The sequence below is a fragment of the Ambystoma mexicanum genome, chromosome 12 (assembly GCF_040938575.1).
Source record: "Ambystoma mexicanum isolate Mex_15411 chromosome 12, UKY_AmexF1_1, whole genome shotgun sequence".
Lineage (NCBI taxonomy): Eukaryota > Metazoa > Chordata > Amphibia > Caudata > Ambystomatidae > Ambystoma > Ambystoma mexicanum.
The window spans coordinates 239,776,130-239,799,937 of NC_090936.1; the positions used below are offsets into that span (position 1 = coordinate 239,776,130).

The window sequence follows — 23,808 nt, forward strand, 5'->3', positions numbered from 1 at the left end:
CTGGGTGCTGTATCACGGAGACTGTGATGTGGGCAAAGAGGCAGCTGGGTGCTGTGTCACTGAGAGTGCGAGGTGGGCAAAAAGGCAGCTGGGTGCTGTCACTGAGACTGTGAGGTGGGAAAAGAGGCAGCTGGGTGCTGTGTCACTGAGACTGCGTGGTGGGCAAAGAGGCAGCTGGGTGCTGTGTCACTGAGTCTGTGAGGTGGGCAAAGAGGCAGCTTGGTGCTGTATCACTGAGACTGTGAGGGTGGCAACAACGAAGCTGGGCAATGTATCACTGAGACTGTGAGGTGGACAAAGAAGAATGTGGGTGCTGTGTCACAGACTGTGAGGTGGGCAAAGAGGCAGCTGGGTGTTGTGTCATGAGACTGTGATGTGGGCAAAGGGGCAGCTGGGTGTTGTGTCACAGACTGTGAGGTGGGCAAAGGGGCAGCTGGGTGCTGTGTCACAGATTGTGAGGTGGGCAAAGGGGCAGCTGGGTGCTGTGTCACTGAGACTGTGAGGTGGGAAAAGAGGCAGCTGGGTGCTGTGTCACAGACTGTGAGGTGGGCAAAGAGGCAGCTGGGTGTTGTGTCACAGACTGTGAGGTGGGCAAAGGGGCAGCTGGGTGCTGTGTCACAGACTGTGAGGTGGGCAAAGGGGCAGCTGAGTGCTGTATCAATGAGTCTGTGAGGTGGGCAAAGAGGCAGCTGGGTGCTGTGTCACTGAGACTGTGAGGTGGGCAACAACGAAGCTGGGCAATGTATCACTGAGACTGTGAGGTGGGCAAAGAGGCAGTGAGTGCTTGTTAGGAAAGATTTCTTAATTGTAGGTAATTTTCCTTCCATGTGGCAACCCTTAAACTTTTTGCTGTTGTTTTCACCCTGATCTAGACTTTGCCAGAGAAGCGCAGCATTCCGCCGCACTCCTCTGGGCTTTCACTCCATTCTTACGGGGAAACTGACATGCCCTTAAGACAGTCAGTACCGGGAAACGTTGTTTTCCGTAGTTCTTTTATCATGTTGCAGCTTTTGCGCAACATGACACAAGAGGGCACTGTAAGCTAAGTTTCTGCTCTCTTGGGTCTCTAGTCACTCTACAGGCCCTAGACACTCTCTTTGGATTGTTAACGAACGGTGCAAGTGAATCACAGACGGGAGTGGTGGCAGCGATTGTTTCTTTGTGTTTTGAGCTCCTTTTGGCTGTTTAAGCGCGTTTCTCGCGCTTAGCCCAAAATGGTGGCCTGGCTCCCAAAATGGCCAGACCACGAGGTTCTTTGTCCTGCCCGCTGACCGTCTTGCCCCCTTTACCTTCCCCAGGTCGAGCCGACCCGGGGCCTTCCTTATTTGGGCATGTACTTTCCCGCGAAACACAGATGCTTTCGCAGGCTTCTACAGGCCTTGTGTGTGCCTCCAGGATGTGGGCTGGGATGTCTGTTCCCAATACACATCCTGGGTGCCAGAGAGTCTAGGGTGTGGGACCACCGTGGTCCGTTATAGGTCCATGTATGGTGTGAGTGTTTTGTGAACAGATCTCCCATTGGGTCCCCTCCGTTTTGGCGCCAAGGGAACTCTGGATAAGAGGAGGCTGGAAACGCCACTACCATGTCGATCTCCTGAGTTCTCACGAACGACGGATACAGGAGCCAAGTATCCTGCAACTAAGAGGCTGAACCGAGGAATCGCTAGTGACCCGCTGAAGGACTGCTCCTCTGCACTGCTATCGCTCTGTGAAACCATTCTGCCTCTGATCGAACGATAAGGGCTGTACTGGTACTTCGACCCTTTGGAATAGTGGGAACAACTATTCTCGGCATCTTCATCATCTCCTGCACGTAAGTCTTTGGAAGCATCTCTGGGCCATCCAGTGGACTGACCAGCTTACCCAGGATTCTTGCTCTGTAACCGCCGTCAGGTTGCTGCTGTATTCAGAGTCCTTGACACTCTCACACGATTCGTACACTTGGCATTCCCAGGTCTGAAGTGAGAAGTGTACATTGGGCTGACATACACACAGCCGCTTTGTTGCCCTGCTGTGGTAACAATCTGTGCGGGTTCACTGCGTTTGGGACATCCTCAACTCTAACTTCTGCTGCCGCGGAATCTACACGATGCCGAGACGTCCCCTGCTCGTATCTGAACCTGCCAGCACTGAAACTGACGCGGAGAAGCCTGGGTCTGCCTGCATCGGGGACCGGTGAGTAACAACGCTAGGAACTGGTCGCCCTCTTGCAGTAGCCCTTAGCTTTTCCTCGCTGTGTTAAACAGCACACCTTTTTCACACTTGCGCTCTGCTTCTGCCCGCAAGTGGAGGCTGCGCTTGAGTAGTGGAGATCTGTTCGCCCTCCTTTGCTCACCACTCTGAACTGCCAGACTTCCTTGAAGAGACTCCCCTTGGCCCATTGGCACCAGCGTGTGCAGGTACTTTTGAGCTCAAGGCTCCACTCTTCGTAGGGCTCAGACTTCCTTCTAGTTAGGTGGTCTCTGAAGGCGAACTGGGTCTAACGATTACTTGCACTGCCTGTTTTCCTCCCCATCTAGGTGGTCTGCATATTTCGTGCTTCGAACTCTTTAGACCCTTCGGTAATTGTATATATATTGTATTTGATTGTGATGTGTTGGTTTACTTGAGTTTTATCGTGATTCTTTGCTATGGTCAATATTACAAAGGCCTTGTAATAAATGTGTCTATATTTTTAATGTAACACCTGCTTGGAGTAATTTGTAAGCGTCCTTGCTTTGTGTGCTCATTGCGGGCTTTCAGTCACCCTCCCCCTCTTGAGACCTAGTCTTGACCGCCGCGATCGCTACCTTGATTGGTCTGGCTTGTCCAGAGGTTACCCTGTTCCAAGAAACTAGGCTGGCCTTCTGAACCTCTGCGCCTCCAGGACAGAGTTCAGAATTCCATCTTAACAGTGCTGTATCACTGACTGTGAGGTGGGCAACGAGGCAGCTGGGTGCTGTGTCACTGAGACTGTGAGGTGGGCATAGAGGCAGCTTGGTGCTGCATCACAGACTGTGAGGTGGGCAAAGAGGCAGCTGGGTGCTGTATCACTGAGACTGTGAGGTGGGCAAATAGGCAGTTTGGTACTGTATCACTGAGACTGTGAGGTGGACAACAAGGCAGGTGGGTGCTGTGTCATGAGACTGTGAGGTGGGCAAAGAGGCAGCTTGGTGCTGTATCACTGAGACTGTGAGGTGGGCAAAGAGGCAGCTTGGTGCGGTATCACTGAGACTGTGAGGTGGGCAAAGAGGCAGCTGGGTGCTGTATCACTAAGACTGTGAGGTGGGTAAAGAGGCAGCTTGGTGCTGTATCACTGAGACTGTGAGGTGGGCAACGAGGCAGCTGGGTGCTGTGTCACTGAGACTGTGAGGTGGGCAAAGAGGCAGCGTGGTGCTGTATCACTGAGACTGTGAGGTGGGCAAAGAGGCAGCTGGGTGATGTGTCACTGAGACTGTGAGGTGGGCAAAGAGGCAGCTGGGTGCTGTATCACTGAGACTGCGAGGTGGGCAACGAGGCAGCTGGGTGCTGTGTCACTGAGACTGTGAGGAGGGCAAAGAGGCAGCTTGGTGATTTATCACTGAGACTGTGAGGTGGGAAAAGAGGCAGCTGGGTGCTGTATCACTGAGACTGTGAGGTGGGAAAAGGGGCAGCTAGGTCCTGTGTCACTGAGACTGTGAGGTGGGCAACAACGAATCTGGGTTATGTGTCACTGAGACTGTGAGGTGGGCAAAGAGGCAGCTGGGTGCTGTATCCCTGAGTCTGTTTGGCTTTAAGGAACTTGGAGGCTAGTATATCCATGACAGGGAAAACATTAATAATGTATTATTTATTCCACCCGACACCTATTCATATAGACCACTTTATCTATAGCAGAACAGGGAAGGGCGTCCTTGCTTTGTTATATATTAAGTCCCAGTTATCCCACCCTTTACCTATGAACATAATAAAATAACTTCATCCACTACAGAACTAAGACACATGTTCAACTCTGTTGGTCTAAATTTAGGGTGATCTCTCTCTCTCTCATATCTAAAGGGCATCATTGTTGTCATTCATAATCTTACTCCTACTCAAATGAGAATTTGTCAGCACGCAGGTCAGCGTTATTATCAAATGATGGTCTTCCTCTTGTAATTGTGCTCAAACTGGTAACAGTTCAAGACATGTGGTGAGTGACTATAGCAAATGTATCGAAGGATGCTGTTGCCCCAAATTCTTCGCTAGCTCAACACCTTCTGAAAGGGGGTACATTTAAGATAGCTTTCTCACCACAAGGCAACCCAGAGAGGGATGGGTTTTTCTTCTTGCATGTGGTACCTATCCTGCTCCCACCCAACACCTCCTGAAAGGGGGTATGTCTAACATTCCTTTCTTACCACAAGGCAACCCAGAGAGGGATGTGTTTTTCTTCTTGCATGTGGTACCTATCCTGCTCCCACCCAACACCTCCTGAAAGGGGGTATGTTTAACATTCCTTTCTTACCACAAGGCAACCCAGAGAGGGATGTGTTTTTCTTCTTGCATGTGGTACCTATCCTGCTCCCACCCAACACCTCGTGAACGGGGGTATGTTTAACATTCCTTTCTCACCATAAGGCAACCCACTTCTTGCACATCTTACCTAACCCGCTCCCACCCAACACCTCCTGAAAGGGGGTATGTTTAACATTCCTTTCTTACCACAAGGCAACCCAGAGAGGGATGGGTTTTTCTTCTTGCACATCGTACCTATCCCGCTCCCACCCAACACCTCCTGAAAGGGGGTATGTTTAACATTCCTTTCTCACCATAAGGCAACCCACTTCTTGCACATCTTACCTAACCCGCTCCCACCCAACACCTCCTGAAAGGGGGTATGTTTAACATTCCTTTCTTACCACAAGGCAACCCAGAGAGGGATGGGTTTTTCTTCTTGCACATCGTACCTATCCCGCTCGCACCCAACACCTCCTGAAAGGGGGTATGTTTAACATTCCTTTCTTAGCACAAGGCAACCCAGAGAGGGATGGGTTGTCTTCTTAAACATCATACCTAACCCGCTCCCACCCAACACCTCGTGAAAGGGGGTATGTTTAACATTCCTTTCTTAGCACAAGGCAACCCAGAGAGGGATGGGTTGTCTTCTTAAACATCATACCTAACCCGCTCCCACCCAACACCTCGTGAACGGGGGTATGTTTAACATTCCTTTCTCACCATAAGGCAACCCACTTCTTGCACATCTTACCTAACCCGCTCCCACCCAACACCTCCTGAAAGGGGGTATGTTTAACATTCCTTTCTTACCACAAGGCAACCCAGAGAGGGATGGGTTTTTCTTCTTGCACATCGTACCTATCCCGCTCCCACCCAACACCTCCTGAAAGGGGGTATGTTTAACATTCCTTTCTCACCATAAGGCAACCCACTTCTTGCACATCTTACCTAACCCGCTCCCACCCAACACCTCCTGAAAGGGGGTATGTTTAACATTCCTTTCTTACCACAAGGCAACCCAGAGAGGGATGGGTTTTTCTTCTTGCACATCGTACCTATCCCGCTCGCACCCAACACCTCCTGAAAGGGGGTATGTTTAACATTCCTTTCTTAGCACAAGGCAACCCAGAGAGGGATGGGTTGTCTTCTTAAACATCATACCTAACCCGCTCCCACCCAACACCTCGTGAAAGGGGGTATGTTTAACATTCCTTTCTTAGCACAAGGCAACCCAGAGAGGGATGGGTTGTCTTCTTAAACATCATACCTAACCCGCTCCCACCCAACACCTCGTGAACGGGGGTATGTTTAACATTCCTTTCTCACCATAAGGCAACCCACTTCTTGCACATCTTACCTAACCCGCTCCCACCCAACACCTCCTGAAAGGGGGTATGTTTAACATTCCTTTCTTACCACAAGGCAACCCAGAGAGGGATGGGTTTTTCTTCTTGCACATCGTACCTATCCCGCTCCCACCCAACACCTCCTGAAAGGGGGTATGTTTAACATTCCTTTCTCACCATAAGGCAACCCACTTCTTGCACATCTTACCTAACCCGCTCCCACCCAACACCTCCTGAAAGGGGGTATGTTTAACATTCCTTTCTTACCACAAGGCAACCCAGAGAGGGATGGGTTTTTCTTCTTGCACATCGTACCTATCCCGCTCCCACCCAACACCTCCTGAAAGGGGGTATGTTTAACATTCCTTTCTCACCATAAGGCAACCCACTTCTTGCACATCTTACCTAACCCGCTCCCACACAACACCTCGTGAAAGGGGGTATGTTTAACATTCCTTTCTTAGCACAAGGCAACCCAGAGAGGGATGGGTTGTCTTCTTAAACATCATACCTAACCCGCTCCCACCCAACACCTCGTGAAAGGGGGTATGTTTAACATTCCTTTCTTACCACAAGGCAACCCAGAGAGGGATGGGTTTTTCTTCTTAAACATCATACCTAACCCGCTCCCACCCAACACCTCGTGAAAGGGGGTATGTTTAACATTCCTTTCTTACCACAAGGCAACCCAGAGAGGGATGGGTTTTTCTTCTTGCACATTATAACTGTCTTGCTCCCACCTGGCACCTCCTGAAAGGGGGTATGTTTAACATTCCTTTCTCACCATAAGGCAACCCACTTCTTGCACATCTTACCGATCCTGCTCCCACCCGGCACCTCCTGTTTATTCAGTCCTGCTATCTGAGTGGTGTGTGATGAGCACCATTGCCTGCGGCCCATCCAGGGGATGGATATTCAGAACACTCCATGCATTCTGTCTTTCACAGTTTTTAGGGAACCGTCCAATGGCGGCAACTTTGTGCGGGCCTGTTTGTTTGTCACCCATTAAGCTTTCCAAGTATCTCTTCCAATGAGGCTCTGCCTGTTCATATTGAAGGCAGCTCCTAATTACAGCACCTGGATACCTCACCAATCTATCAACTGTTGTATTGATCTTTTTTTGGCAGTGAAAGAATGATTTTTAATTTAGGAGACCTCATTTGTATTTGTTCCTTTTAATAGGGAATGCGGGGCTGGAACATTTGTGAATTTTGCCACATTAGAAAGGGATGGAAAGCTTCCGTATAACTGGTGAGTGCGTTTCATTCATTCAGAAAGAAGTTGATTTTTCTTTGAAAATATATAATGTGCTAATTCTTGATGCACCTTCTTCACAGGCTGTATGGATGAACTGTCTAATCATTCAGTTGCGGGTTAGAATTGGGTTTTTATTTCACCAAAACTAATTTAAAAATTCCAGTAGGACTGTCACAAGACCAATACAACCGTCTCTTTGTTCTTGTTGTTTTCCTTATGATTCCCATGTCCCCCAGGTCCTTTCTTGTCTTGTTGTGCCTGGAAACACATGTGTTTAATTGCCATATAAATGTCCAATAGATATGTCTCCTGTTATGGTTCAGCCTTGGTGAAGTGCCACAAGTCCACTCTATAGGATTTATAGAAACGCTAGCCTAGCAGGGAAGCAAGGCAGTACTGTTCATCGGGGACCCGCCAAGAGGGTTCTAATTAAGGGTGCTGGGGTAGCGTGCACCCTGAGGCCTGCAGTTGTGTGGGAGCATTCTAAGTAACTAAGCAAAGTAAAGTAAACCTGGGATGGGTGATAGACAAATGGAGCCTGGGAGGACAGGAGACCCAGAGGAGGAAAAGAAGGCGTTAGTGGCGTAATCAGCGATTGACATGATGGTCTTTGAAGAGTAGGGTCTTCAGGTCCTGCCTGGATATGATATGATGTGGCATTTATAACGCACCTGTACACAACGGTTTCTAGACGCAACAAGAAAAGGAGAGGGAAACAAAGGGAGGAAAAAAATAACGATCTTACTAGGCCTTGTGTCATTCAGATCACGCAAGTGCAGGCAAGAGGGAAGGAGATAAGTGCCAGGGGGAGGGAAGGGGAAAGTGCAGCTAACTCATAAGTGCAGCCAGCAGGTGGCTCATAAGTACAGAGAGCAGGGACTGTAGGGTTGCAGATACAGACCCTTAAATGCTGGGGAGCCTGGAGACAGTGCAATGGAAACTGGACATGCAGGAGCCTGGGCCCGAGTACAGAGGGAGACCAGGTGACCAGTGAGTGGAGCAGTCAGGTGCATCAGAAGGGAAGAGGAGAGGAAGGGAGAAAGTGGAAGCGAAAAGGAAGGACTTGAGTTGCTTCCAGAACCAAAGGTGGTTCTGCTCAAGTTTGAGATAGGCAGGGAGGCTGTTCCAGAGGGAGGCCCCAGCCGAGGAGAGAGATCTGCCCCCAAATCTCTGCTTGGAGGAGGGTCTGACTCTCAGAGAGTTGGAGGTGGATGAGCGGAGAGCTCGAGACGGAAGATACTTTGGAAGAGAAAGTTGGAGGAAGAGTGGTGCCAGGCCCCAGAAAGCCTTGTGGATGATGCAGAGGGTCTTGAACTTGAACCTTGCAGCCACAGGGAGCCAGTAAAGAGATTTGAGAGCTGGAGAGATACGATCCCTGGGCTTGAGGCCAAGGACAAGTCTTGCAGTCCTGTTCTTGATAAGTTGTAAAGGTCGAAGAGTAGAGGCAGGAAGATTTACAAAGAGGCTGTTGCAATAGTCCAGCCTAGAGAGGACCAAAGCTCTGGAGACAGTGAGCCTCTGGGGGATAGTGAGAAAAGGAAGAATACCTCTGAAGAGGTGCAGCTGATAGTTTGACATCTTAGAGACATCAGAGATGTGAGGAGAAAATGAGAGGGTGGGGTCAAAGATGACACCAAGGTTCTTAGCCTCACAGGAAGGAGCAGGAAGAGGGCCCATAGTGGGCGGCCAGAGAGAGAGAGGAAATGAGGGAGCTGGTGTCCCAATGAGGAGGATATCAGTCTTACTGGCATTAAGGCAGAGATCATTGGGGGCATACCATTCCTGAATTGCGGCGAGACAGTCTGGTATGGTGGAAGAAGCAAAGGTGGCAGAAGGGAGCCTGAAAGAGAGCTGAGTGGCATCCGCATAACATTGAAAATTGGAGCAGAAGTAGCAATGCAGTGGGTAAGAGGTGCCAGGTAGTGGTTGAAGAGCCAGGGAGAGAGGTTAGACCCCTGGGGAACACCACAAGTAGAGAGAGAGATAGAAGAGAGGCAAGAGCCCAGTTGGACCTGAGAGGGTTGGTCGGTGAGAAAGGAGGTCAACAGAGCCAGGGCCTGATCAGTAATACCATGGTTGTTGCGGAGGCGATTGAGCAGGATGGCATGGTTTACTGTATCAAAAGCAGAGGATAGATTGAGGAGAATGAGGACAGAAGGGAGATTAGAGTCAAGATTGGAGAGCAAGTCTTCACAGGTGTTCAGGAGAGTGAAGGATGAAGTAGGGTTCTGCATTGGTAACTGGTTACAGAGAAGGGTTCCATACCAATACAAAGCTGATTAAAGACTGCCAGACATTTGAGCGAGCAAAATATCAAACATAGTTCCTGTGACTCTCCATCTAAACTGAGAGCTTGCCAGGAATCCTTTTTTCATCTGTTTTGCATAATGTATGCATTCTGCTACCTGTTCATCGATACTAGTTGCCCTACTTAATGTCTGGACTAAGCCATATGAGTGTAAGGAGCTCAAACGAGAGTAAAACTTGTGTGAGGGGTTGATTGTACTCTATCCCGTGGTTGGCTTGAATGTGTGCCACTCGGTGTGAAAGGTGCAATCATCCACTGGCACAGTGGGCACACATTGCTTTACTGCAGCCCAATTTACCTTAAATGGTCACTTTCTAATTCAGGTGGATGTACCAACTGCTAATCAACATGAGGTCCAGTATGTTACTATAACAATATGATATGCAGACTAGCCATTGGTGCTTCTTAAGAGTTCTAGAGAATTTGCTGTGAAGCTTCCAGTATGTTTTTCCTCACTGTTACCAATGACATGTTATGTGTCAATGTTTCCTTGTGGTATTCTGGTCCATAGACTGTGGCATTTAAGCCCATTGGTGAAGGGGATAGCTCAGGGGCAACGTGTTTGTCTTGGAAGCAAGACAAAACTGCGCAACATAGGTTCTAATCCCGATCCCACGCTTAGAAACCAATCTGCGGTATTAAGCGCGTTATAAAAGAACAGTTATAATTATAATTCATTTGGAGGATCAACTCCCAAACACTGCTTAAAGATATTGGTCTTCCTCAAGACATTCACTAACGCAGCATAATATCGGGTCACTATGAACATCCTCTTGAGGGGCATGTTCATGAGCAGAAGAACGGTGGAGTGGGCTCTACTGGTGAACGGTGCCACTTGTTACATAGCATCGTTAGCAAGCAGTATAAAGTAGACCTGTAAAGTCCGCCAAAGTACCGCAAAACACACTACATATCGGGAAACACACAGCAGACGCCGCAGAGAGGAGAAGTCAAGTAACAGTGTTGCCCATTTTACCATTTACCATGCGTTGCTCGTTAGCGGCTCTGCAGGGGCGGTGTTACAGAAAATGTTGCACAGTGAAAGTGCAATTGGCCAAAAAAAAACAGCCTATCAATGCTTATTTCCACGCGGGCAATGTGTGTCCTATTCCTAAACCGTTGCCTGGTGCAAAAACGCATTGAAATAATGTTGTTTTTTTTTTAAGTAGGGCAATGTTTGACCTCGTATGAATGGCAATTGCACCACTACAAAGTTTCTGCAATATCACAGTTTAATCAGGGTTTGAAATTGAGGGCAGCTGGGAGCTGTTTAGCTCCTACTTGTTGCCTAGTAGAGGCTGACTAACTTGACACCAACAACTACCAGGAGTGACTTTTGGCAACCCCGGGCCAAATGATGCCAAACAAGCACAGCTGTATGAATGTAACTGTTTATTTCGGACAAACTATAAATTAACATTAGGAAACATTTATACGACATTGAAAGCACTTTCGTTCATAAATGAGAAACAAAATCATACGTTTGCATCGTATGTGGAAGTTAGTTTTGCAGAATGGTAAGCACTAGCTCCTGGTTCTCCAGTGGTAGCTCCTGGTGACTGGTTAATGCAGGATACCCAGGAGCGTGTTTTAGCTCCTGCTTATCCAATCTCAATTTGGGTACATAGTTTAATGGGCTGTGGATAGCTCCTGCAGCGATAAACATGGATAACACGCACAAACCCATTGTCTACTGTATGGCCAATACTGAATAATGTCCCTCAGTGTTGTTTTAAGTGGCAGCACCAACCAAAGAGACTCTTTACCATGACGATAACGGGAGACAAATCACCTTGACCGACCGGGCATGGCAATAGTAGACCAACACATACGTGTCCAGGTATCTGTAGTTGTGAAAAGGTACATGCATGTCAACATTATCCATTCCATTTGGAGATACGGCTCCAGACCTGCTTTTACCTTTGCATTCTGGCACTTGTAGCCCTGGTTTTATAATGGCTAAATCCAGAACTAGAAGTCCCAGAATACTAAGGTAAAACCAGGACTGGACCAGAGTGCGGTACTGTTACTTGCAGTAGTGCATAATATGGCTTAACAGGCAGCACGGTCCCTTCCCCATGATTCTGTTCCAAATGGTTTTATAATAAGTGTGGCATCTGCAGTGGAGAGAATGAAAGCAATCTGTTTAGCTCGAATGCCAGGCAAAAGGTTACAGAGGTTGGCATAGTCAGAATAACTCGCCCTCTAACACTCGCCATTGCAACATTTCCACGAAGGAATGTTGAGTCCACGTCTACATGTTGACTAATCGTTTCAGCCTGCCGGGCAGACAAGCATTTATTTTAGTTTGCTATTCCGGTATTCTCGGCCATATATCACTGCATACTTTCTTATGACCGCTCGTTAAAATGTTTGCTTTCAGCCTGTCCTTAATTGGAATTGGAGGAGATGTTTTCTGTGATCCTAAGTACGAGGCAACGTCGGTCAGGGCCTGCTCTCGAATGTTCTATTGAGTGCGTGCAGAGTGATTCGTCCTCTTCTGGCAACACGGAGCAGGTGATTGCCTTCAATGTTTAACCTTGAACAGCAAGGGCAGGGAAAGAAAAGGCGACACGGCACAGCGTTTTACATGGACACTCAAGCAACATCTGTTATCTTTGCACATTTGACGTGTATTATGATGGAAAGGTTTGAAGATTGTCCAAATATGTTGTGCAAATGATGGGATGTAAATTGTACACAATCAAATCAGCTTTCACAAAGACCCAACTGCACTAGGAGCTCAAGTTAGCAACAACGGGCATTTCGAGTGTCCCCTATTATCGTAGAGAAAGCCAATAACAGATTCATAATAATGAGTATGGATTATAATAAATTAGCGCAACATAACGTGCCTTAACCTCAGCAAGCGGAGTGTAAAAGATCCCTGGGTCATGAGTTGTGTGATAGCTTTTGTTATGTACATTTGAGGGTAATTTATTCTGTATAATATCCACAAACATAAAAAATAATGTGTTAGTGTCCTTTAACACATCATCTAACTACCCTTGCCTCCATATTATAATTGGGTATTTATAACGCATTTACTACCCAGGGATCGAACCTGTGTTGCTCCACGTCGACTCGATTTCCAAGGCGAGCGCGGTACCCTGAGCTATCCTCCCGGCCCCCCTGACATATGCCATGTCATTCTCACTGCCTCCCTTCCATAAGTTGTGTTCCTCGCCCCACCCTTCCTCCTGCTTCAACTAGTTTCCCTGGATTTCCATTCAATGGAATCATTTCCTGGAAGTGACGTTCTTGTCTGATTTGTGTGAGGTCATCATAGCCGTGAACCCTAGCACTGCAATTGGGTAATAACGACCGGTAGCACAAAGAAAACCATGACCAGTCGTAAGGCAAGAGTACAAAGGTCGTCTCTCATCTAAAATGGCAGCATTATGTCATTACATGTGGAGGGTTACGCACCAGTCTTTATAAATATTGACCGGGGGGACAACGAGGATAGACTTGTTTTCCCGTAATTGCTTTGGATTACATATTTAATGCTGTGTATACCAAAGAGCTATTGAAAATAATAACTTGAGCGATTGCAGAGCCTGTATGAGTGCTTATTTATTGCACAGTGTACGCCAGGTTACTATGCTTTATAGATTCTGTAATTCGAGAACTGAGAGGGGGTAAAGGAATGCATTGTCTTTTTTTTAAATAGCTGTCTGCCTTATTTACTGAACTGTCCGTGTCTGCACTACTAACTCTTGCTACTTTTCCGTCCCTTGTGTCTGGACACACCGATGCTCGCAGGCGCAGGAGTATCTTTGCTTTTCTAACTCTGCTACCGTCCTGTCTTTGGACTGACTATCTTTTGGCTTTTTATATTAACCCTTGGTAAGTTGGTTTCTTTCTTTTACTAAACGGTCTTTTTATTTAAAGTGTATTCATGTATTAACTGATGGCATATGTTTCTTTTCCATGCTCGTGGTTAACACCTTCGCATGAATGTCCTTGAAGCCTATTGCATGCAATGAAAATGGAATGGGGAGCAAAACCGAGCTTAGCGGAGGACGCTAGGAGTTAATGGCCGGGGACAGCGAGACCAAAAAAAATGGGTTATGCCATGGAGGAACTGAGATTCTCCATGGTGAGCAAGGAGACACCTTGATAACCCATACACTGAGCATAAAAACTGTGTAGTTCATATTTAATTTTTTGGGGAATATTTATTTATTTATTTTATTCAATATAGTATAGTATTTATTCAGTTTTGTTAGTGCCACACAAAGTGATATGGTGATCAATTGGGGTTGGCAGCATCCATTTGCATTCAGAAGCCTGTTTTTTTCTACTCTCTCTGTTAAAGGCCCCTAAAACAATCCTATGCGCTTCACCGCAATCTGTCTCTGATCTTTCCGCGGTGACACTCTTGCCGTCCAGTAGTGATGAACCAAATGTACCTGTTATGATGTGCATAATCAACAGGTAAAGATGATAGGGGGGTGGAGGGTCGGACTGGGACAAGAAATAGGCCTGGTCACCCAAAAAAAAGTGGCCCACCCCTCGCCTCAAAAAAGTGGCCCACCCCTCGCTTCACGACCCTTGACATCTGATGACATCACCGGAAGTGATGTAATTTGACCCCACCCCAAAGTGACATCCTGTGAAGAGATGAAACACAACCTTTAACCCATTGACAAAAGAGAAAGTGGCATCAAATGGCATTGTTCCTAAGTACACTATGAAAAATATGGTTATGATTTCACTAATGTGATATACATTTTATACAAGAATGGATCACTGTATATATCATTAATATCTGTGTGTATAGATCCATATTGTCAAATTACTGCGAATCCAAGCAGACGTCCAGGGCCAAATGATAATATGTTATTGTATAGCACTTAGGCTTAAGCTCTTTTTTATAGAACAACTATGCATACAATATCACCCAACCTGTGTTGGTACTTATTTATCGACCTTAGAAGGATGAAAGGCTTTTTGAAAAAAAAAAAATGTGAATTTTTTTTTTCATATTTTCTTCACTTTTTTCTCCAAACCGGCCCTGGTATGGCCAGAAACTGGCCCCCACTCCCCAGGGACGATTTGGGCCCGGCCATGGACCAAAAGGCTGAGGGGCAAATACGACCCTGGGGGGGTGGAAATCAGACTGTTTTAAAAGATATATCAGGCCCGAACTAATACAGTTTTCCTCCCCCCCTGCTAAAAAACAGATCAGGATGCACCGCTAAGATCAGCCTGGATAGTCGGGCACTCCTTTGTATTTAGGACCGGGCGATAGGCCGAAGAAGCGAAGGAAGGGTCAGCTTTTAGGAACACAATTGCATCATGGTGGGGCTACAGAGGCCTCCACTGGCTTGACATTCACGAGAAATTAGCCGACCTCGTCGCCTACAAGGACCAGCCAGAATTTTTGACTATCCATTTGGGGGGAAATGATCTAGTAAACATGGTGAGGAAAAGGCAATATGAGGAGACATGCAACTCGCTGGCCGGCATCCCACACAACTGGAGGGACACGGAAATGTACCACTCAGCAATCTTGCCTAGGAAAACATGGCAAGGGGCCATATGCTACAAATCAGTGGACACAGCCAGGAGAAAGCTAAACAGAGGGATCGAAAAATTCTGTATAGCCAGGGGCCTGGGGTTTATAAAACACACAGCAATAACTTTGAGCAACCCCGATTTTTCCACAAAGACGGGACACGTATCAGGCCTAGGCATGGAACATTTTTTCAGAGAAATAACCGACACCCTAGCTAGCAGAGGCTGCCACTAACCAAACTTTTGGGGGAACACGGCCAGCCGATAAACCTGCCTGTGTGTGGCAGCACAGGCCAGAGAGGATAACCTCAGGACCTAGTGCCCAAAAGTACAATACATTATGAAATGCGATTATTGTTTATGTTTATGCCCATATCTGTAACAATAAAAACCCACGGCCTTTTATTGCCAACACTTGAGCTAACGTGTGGCGTGATACTTGGGACAGGAGGGGGATAGGGGTCTGCAGGACAAAACACAGACATCCCAACATAACAAATGTATATTTTCTCCCTGCATATGGGTCCAGCAGTTATGGGCAACGCTGCCAGGTACCAACCGACGCCTGGTAAATGCTGCCCCATGGAAGCAGGCACGAGAGAGGGGCAGCAGCCCTCAACCAAGGGCTAGCTCCTCTCTCCCTCAGCAAGAACAGATGACATGCAGCCGCAGCGCCGCAGGGCATGAGGAAGGGCGAGGTGTGAAAGAACACCTCGCCCTTCATCACCATCTAGGCTCTAAGCACCCAGGATGTTTGGTGGTGCAGGGAGGCAGGGAACAACAAAGGTTTGCACCCCGGGGTGCGCAGACAGTCAGGGACATGACGGCCTGGGGGCTGGCCTCACAACCCCCACACATGCACAACAAGGACCCAGGGCTACCCCTGGGTCCTATATAAGGAGCTGCTTGCAGCCAGTTAGACACAAATGAGTTTGGGACCCTGCACAAGGACGCAAACGAGTTTGATGTGTACTTGGCGTCTCGCCTTTTTTTTTTCCACAAACCCTCCCACCCTAGAAAAGGGAGAGAAACAACGGAAGGGAAGACAGGACACCGTACGGTGGCCACAAACAAGTCGTGGGACAAGGAAGGTGGCACGGGCCAGAGGGGGAAACCTCAGGACCCGGTGCCCAAAGTACAATACATTATGATATGCGATTATTGTTTATATTTATGCCCATATCTGTAACAATAAAAACACAAAGGCTTTTATTGCCAACACTTGAGCTAACGTGTGGCGTGATACTTGGGACAGGGGGATGGGGGTCTGCAGGACAAAACACAGACATCCCAACACAACAAAGGTATATTTTCTGCCTGCATATGGGTCCAGCAGTTATTTCTATTCTCTCTGTTAAAGGCCCCTAAAACAATCCTATGTGCTTCACTGCAATCTGCCTCCCTGATCTTTCCGCGGTGAGACTCTCGCTGTCCAGTACTGATGTACCAAAAGTAGCCGTTATGATGTGACTGCTCTCTTGTCCAATCCCCACTGTTCTAGTTTTGACCCTTTGGTGGCAGTTTCGGCCCTGTGCAAACAAATCCACCCTGTGCACAATGGGGTGGGGTGTGTAACCACGGTGTGCCCTGTCTCTTGCTACCTCCCCTGCCTGCCACATTGGGTTATATCACTACAAGTCACACTGTCCCAAGCCCACAACCCATGAAAAATGATAGTGACTGCCATCTCCCCTCCCCGTATGTACCCCCGCCCCTCGCTGCACAATATGCCTCTGCCACCTGCACTGGTCCACAATACTGCTCCACTCATACCAGCAACATTGCACCATACTTATTAAAAGAGAGGACAGACAAGTGTGCTGCAGGCATTTGCATTCTGTAGAGCGGAGTATTCTGAGCTGTGGGATTGCATGCAATCCCTAAAACTGCTAAAACTCATAGCATTGGCTCTTTTCGTATCTACTTTCAAATATGTGACACTTTGCCAGTCCTTGGGACAACAATTTCCTTTGCAGAGGGTTGAAACTACTTGCTTTGCTAAAGTTTGTGAAAATGTATCCACATCATTGGAATTCAATGGTGATGGACCAGAGCAATGATGGAATTGCTTCTTGTTTGTCAAACATCCTATTTTTTTCCATGAGTCGTGCTATTTGGTATTGTGGAAGAGGCAAACTGGCCTGTTTTGTTTATTTTTTATTTGCAAATTAAAGCAACTGTTTAAGAACCTGAACGTTTCCTAAAGCCACCCCATCATTGCACGGAGGACAGCCCCAATACTAATGAAGAAAAGTCCTTTGTGCTGCCTCAAATTCACATTTTGAAACACACTCGGAAAAATAGCCTCTAAGGGGATGTGTACATTTTGCTCTTTCCACCCAGTAAGTTTTTATGTATCGCTCGATTCGACCCAATATAATTAATATCTTAATGTCATTACCTAATAGAACATTAATGTACTGGACTTGAAAGGCACACTATTTCTAATCTGTAGCCACCTAAAAAGTGAAACATGCAAAGGACTATGATGAAAACAATAGGGCAACATGAAATGTGAGCTGACAGACCCTTAATATGTGAATGTGTCTGTACTGGGACCCCTACAGAACAGGATACTTCAATCAAGTACTGTTAGGTAAGATGTTGTAGAGTCCAACTGGTATGTGACTTTATAACACTTATCTGCTTGGTATTAGTGACCCGACTCTTAACATCGGACTGTACTACACAAGTCAGTAGAGTGGCTGAGCAGCCAGGCTTATCTTAGAAGGGGTACTGTGAGCTGTAGAGCAGTACAGTGAACTCCTTAATCACAAGTATTCAAGTAAACACACCCTTAAAAGTGATATTACAATTATTTATGTATAGATACACAAAGCAAAAGACTCACAATATATGATTTGATTTGGAAATTTCTAACGTGCATACCCCGCAGGGTCTCAGCAGAACTGCATCTTGGTAACTTTAGTGGTCGGTCATAGACTTCACTAGGCTGTAGCTCAGTATGTGCAGAAATGATAGAAGAGTTACATAAAAAGATCATTTTTTCTGAACATGGGAAGAGAATCAATCTGTCGTGGGTCCATTACCAGACACCTCCAAGAGCGAGGACCAAAAGAGCAGAAACATCTATCACCCCATGTCAATGTCTTGACAAAAGGGACCGCCCAAAGGATCTGTCCCATAGATCGAGGCGATCGAGTAGGGTGATGAATTAACATTTTTGAGGTCAGGTAGGCTGGTGCTAATCCATAAATGCACTTAAAGACCAAACACAGCACTTTAAATAGTATCCTCTGCAGTACTGGGAGCCAATGAAGGCTCCTCCAATATTGAGAAAGAGTTGACCTATAGATGCAGTAACTAATAGCAACATCAAGTATAATTTCCGAATCAAGTTATTCAAATAGCAATAATGCAGGTGAGTACATTCTTATTGTACTAAACAATTTCCAGCACAGGGAGTGACATCAGTTAAGGTTAGTAGTAGCACTTATGGTTCACCATACAACATGGAGTTTGGAGGGAGGAAAAAGTGTTAGAATAGAACAATGTAGCACTGTAACAATATTTTTTTCTACCAGAGGGATGTGGGAAGTCTTTTCCCCAGCACTACTAGTATAAAACAATTAAAACCTTTATAGGGATCAAGCACTTCCAAAGCCAGTACTAGGACAGCCAAAGTCAATAGAACAGTTCTAGTTCTGATGCAATCTTCTTAGAAAAAGTTGAACAGTCGGTAGCTCATTAAAGAAAAATCCAGGAACTCAAGAGAGCCTACCTGAGATGCACAAGCTGTTGGGCCTGAACCAGTGAACTGCATTAATTCAAAAGGATAGAGTAGCACTAGATTTGGCTGACGGTGGTTAAATCCAAAGCCCCATAGTACCTTAGAATTGAAGCATATGTTCCAGCTGACTTCCTTCTTGATGCAGCGATGCAGACTCTTGTTCCTGGACCTTGGTCGTGGTGAAGAAAGGAAGGATGTTTGGTGGGTTTCTGTGGCAGCATTCACGAGGGGGACACTGCAGCAATGGAGTCCACTCGTTTCAGTGGCTCTTTGTGGTTTTGGCACCTTTTTCTCAGTGCCAAAGTGGAACTAACATCCCCGGTTGGAATTTCCTCAGACCCTTGGTCCTGAACTCTGGTGAGGTGACTCTGGACAAAGATTTCCTGATTTCCTAGTTCTGTAGAATCACACAGATGTCTGTGAAGTTTCAGCCAGATTCATCCTTCAGATGACATTGCACTTGTTGATGGTCCAGGTACCCCGGGTATTGGGAAATTACAGCCCAGGAAGGTCGCAGTGACACAAGGATTGGCCCAGAACGAAGCCGGTCTTGAGACTAGTTGGTTCCACCAGCCTGAGGGAGGAAGTCATCATTGCCAGAGCTTCCTTTTCAATGGGAAAACAGTGTCCACACAGCTGCAAGGCTTCACCAGTGCTTTTGCAGTCCTGGGAGGTGCCGCTGGCATCTCTTTGCATCTTCTTAGGATTTGATGTTCCAGTGGTCGACTCTGCCGGTAGTCCCAAAACCCTTGCCTTGTATGCAAAATCCCATTCATTCACAGCACTTAACTGTCAATCACACTGTGGGGGTGTCGTCCTCTACGACAGCCACCCACCCAGTTGGAATTGGTTTTGGCCAGGCATGCCTATAAACAAAGGCCAGTGAAGTTTCGAGTTCCTCCCTCACTTAATGCCTTCCCAGACACACTGCAGCCTGGGCGGGTTTCAGGGGTTGAAGCCCGCCAAAGGCAAACCACACAATGGACTCAAACTTGATCTAAACAGAGTAAAAGACCAGAAGGAGCTAACAAACAAGAAATGGTGAAAAAAGAAGACGGGGGCCATTTTGGTAAAACGGTCAAAGTTGGATGCAGTACAGCAGCAGAGAAATCAGCCTGCAGTTACATTGCACAAAGGGTAGTAAAAAGAAGCCAGTGCCACCAGCCATTCATGTTAGTTAGTGTAACAAAATGTTACATGAGAAGTGGGATAACGAGTTACTATCTAACACCACAGCACTCCACATAAGGTGGTGTGTGCTGTACCCACAAAGGAAAAAGGTAAGTAAGACAAAAGTTGTCCTACTGTTCTTGTAATGTATTTAAACATTTAGAGGTGTCCAAGGGACTCCTTAGTGGCACTGCACAAAGGGGGCTGTGTGTCACTGTATAAAAAGCAGACGCCTATGGAGTTTACCAGACTCCATAAAGACGTAAGGAAAACAAAATCTTAGTCAGAGGAAAAAGACGTGAGTGGCTGGCAAAAAGGCCCACTCACTCAGGAGGTTAAGATCTAAAAGGTCCCAGATTCCAGCCAAGGGCTGCGGATCTCTAAGGTTAAAGGGAATTAGCACAGAAACTGAAAATTCTCCCTAACAAGTACCCATTGTGACCTTTATTGTGGGTGATGGGGCTCGTAAGGGGGACAGGTGCTGCCACCCACAGAGTGATGTTAGGTGGTGAGGTGGTATGGAGAATATCTCCTGGTTACCCTCATCACTACACATGCATAAGACATGGGATCACCATATGAACAACCTAACAGGGTCTGACCCTTTAAACAATGCTTCAGAACAGATGTACTTCTATAAAAAAGCAACACTTTGAGTCCCACAGACCCTTTGTGAAGTCCAACAGTCGGGAATTACAATGAGTAACATGACTGTACCCTGTACTGAAGTTGAATCCCATTAACATCCACAGAGGCAAACCGTGGACAGAGACTTTGCTCGGATCCGAGATGGTGGATCGGTTCGATGTAGACTTGGGCCCAAAACCTCAGACAGACACACGTCTCGACCTACCTTGCCTGAAACCAAATGTATATTTCAATTTGACCAATACTGTACAAATAACTCAGAATGCTCACAAGTACAACCTTTACCAGGGGCCCAGCAATGGGGAGGGAACAAACACATATCTAAATGAGGCACAAAAGTGCTGAAGTGTGGGAGTTTGGAGACGGATCATGAGACCATTCCGAAACCAAGACCCAAATCAGAGTAAAGATTTATGAGGTTTTACCAAAAAGCAACAAAATGCCAATCTGAGAATCTGAGTGGGATGTTAGAAGACAACCTGTCATGAAAGATAGGGGAAACTTAAAATCTGAGGAGACTAGAGTCCCCAGAACTCCCCTAATTACCTGCTTTTCCTGTGGAGAAAAAGAACATCTAGCTAGGCAATGCCTCTCCAGTAGGAAAGAAGAACCTATGGAAATAGGGTGTATGACAGGAGAAGAATGGGATGACTCAGAATATCAAGCCAACACGACATCGAGACCACAAGCAATTATTTCTGCCAATCCACCCCTTTTAAAAGCCACAAACCGTTCAGCAGACATGTGTTAGAGCAAATCTAGTCAGCATAGGCAATTTGAGGAAAAATAAAACAATTAAAATCTCCTGCACCCATGGAGAACAGGAGGTATATCATAAAACTCCCACCATTATTAAGATTATGAGTCAAGAAACTGTAATAGATTCTGCAGTTATTTATGGACTGCCAGAAGAAACAATTATTTGTATGGACTTTCCATGGCTTGGGAAGATTATGGAAGGGATTAATAAACCAGTAACAATTTATTCTCCTCTCTAGACATGGGAAAAGGAAGAGTTCTCACCTATCAAGGCTGTCTGGAATTGGGATACCAACCTAGAAACCCAACAGAAAACTAGATGGAGAAGCCAGATACACGAGGGGGAAGTGTATGTGCCGAATCCCAAGGTATTGTCACTGCTCCCATGGGGGAACACCTTTCCCATGAGGCCAGGGAGGTGAGACCGCTAGCCCCTCTCGGGTGGTACTCAATGGATGGATCTCATGGGAGGGAAACTCTATATGGGGCCAGGGATGACTATCCTTGGAGAACGCAGTATATAAAGCTCCCGTCTCTGTGCCCTCTATCCTATCACTCTGTTCAGTCCTCTTAGGTTCCCCACACATCTGTGTACCTCTGTGGTGTGGAGGGCCCAGTCCATGTAGACCATGCTGGGATGAGGAAGAGTTAGACCTACCCAGATGGAGTTGACAAAAATACTGCGACTAAGAAGAGCTGGCCAGGAGGCAAAAGCCCACAATGGAACCAACATACGCTGTAAAGTCATCCAAGGCCTAGACCAAACATAAAAAGGGAAGAAGGACTATGCTTTTGGAAAGATCCTCCCTGGGGGAACCAAGAGCCACAGAGAACAGAAAGGGCTGTCAGAGCCACGCCGAACACATGCTGTGTTATTAGCTGTACCGGCTGGAGAATTGGAAGCCTAGGAGAGACCGGGAGTCGGACCACATGGTCAGACCTAGGAGCTGAATCCGAGAATGACCAGACCTGGAAACTCTGCAAGGAGATGTGGAGACAACTGACAGGCATGCAGGATCCTGCAGCGGGAAGAAGCAGTTGCAAAAACTCCACAAAAGGTACCTTGGCGGATGAGGAAGGCTAAGGATCCCCATCCTCCTTGTGTCAGTACCTGTGAGAAAGTAAGAAGAATATATATGAACACCAAAGCCTGGCAGGTTAGTGGACCGGGCCTGGGTGCGACACACAAGAAACTAGAGAGCAGGGTCTGGGACACATACCAAGTTGGGGGAGCCATGCAAAAGCAAAATTAAGGGGTTTGGCACCCACAAGAACACAGGGAAGCATGCAACAAAGGAGCTAAAGCCACAACTAGTCGAGAATGTCCAGAGACAGCATAAACAGGTCTGCGACCCAAGAAAAGGAGAAAGAAAGTACAGAGCATGTCAGGGAGACCCTAAGACTAGTTGGAGAGCGAGAGAGAGAAAGAGAAAGAGAGGGAGAGAGAGAGAGAGAGAGACAGACAGACAGACAGACAGACAGACAGACACATTATTTCTGGAATCATAACATCTGCAGTCCAGTCTGGCAGGCCAGTGAACCAGACTTGACCTTACATTTGTGACCTCGAAGAAAGAACGAGAGAATAGACTCAGCTGAAACTTTAAAACTGTGTTTGGGAAGAAGAACTTTTACACTCAGGAGAGTATACCAGACTTGAGGTTATATTGGTGAATTAGAGAAAGAAGAGAGGAAGAGAACCCCTTTTTGATAGGAGGGAAGACGATTCCCTAGTAATCCTGTTGTGATTTTACTTACTTTTGGAGGAGCATCCAACCTTGAGAATGTTTAAGTCAAAGGAACATTCATTGTGCCTTTTTTCCTAGACCCGAACATTTGACCTAATATCCAGATCAAAATGAACCTCCATCTAGATATATGAGACACACATTTTTCCTTACGTAATCTAAAGTGTACGCGACGGAAATAGGTTTTGACACAGGACGGTGGAGATATTATTTGATTAGACATCCTGACCGAATCCTTAGTCTTTTTGTTGTGACAACCCCTCACAGAAATAAGGACAGATTGTTTTTTCCTTTCTTTTATTTCTTTGGATAAAAGTATTTGGCAACAAACATACCACCACTGTGTCAGACGTGTACTTCTGCACCCTTACAGTCATGGTAAAGAGAGTTAGAGGGAAGGATTGGGGGAATATTAATGTGGTGAAGGAAAATATATTAAGGAGAAGTGGAGAAGGGGTTTGGAGGAACATCAAAGGAGTGGGGGGTGAGGCATTAGACAGGGTTGTGGAGAAGGACTGATGGAATATCAAGGAGGATGTGGGTAACTTTAAAGCAGAGGATAAAATGAAAATCAGTATTGAACAGGAAAGTGTCAGACTACACAAGACCACAAGACACTAAGAGTGAATAACCTTAGAGAAGGGCTTATGTCAAGACCTCAGCAAGGTAGAAAGGACAGGCTGTGTCTAAAAAGGGTGTTAAGGAGGTAAACAAAGAGAGTAGCGGAAAGGAAAAAGAGAGACAAGGTTATAGTATGAAGGCTATTAGGGACAAGCTTGTTCTGAGGCTTCAACCCATAGGCATCTCATAAAACCCAAAAGGAAATATTGTCTAGTGGAA

At 46.5% G+C, this 23,808-nt stretch overlaps 1 protein-coding gene across 4 annotated transcripts in view; it reads left to right on the forward strand.

Moving 5' to 3' along the window:
• Positions 1 to 23,808, forward strand: part of PTPRO (protein tyrosine phosphatase receptor type O) — a 1,358,825-nt gene that overhangs the window by 1,088,961 nt on the left and 246,056 nt on the right. For 2 of the 4 annotated variants that reach the window (XM_069628367.1, XM_069628366.1), the window contains exons 16-17: positions 6,987 to 7,055; positions 13,135 to 13,218. In XM_069628367.1, the coding sequence (XP_069484468.1) occupies positions 6,987 to 7,055; positions 13,135 to 13,218 (153 nt within the window). The remainder of the gene's footprint in view (positions 1 to 6,986; positions 7,056 to 13,134; positions 13,219 to 23,808) is intronic. The other 2 variants (XM_069628368.1, XM_069628369.1) reach the window with 1 other exon arrangement.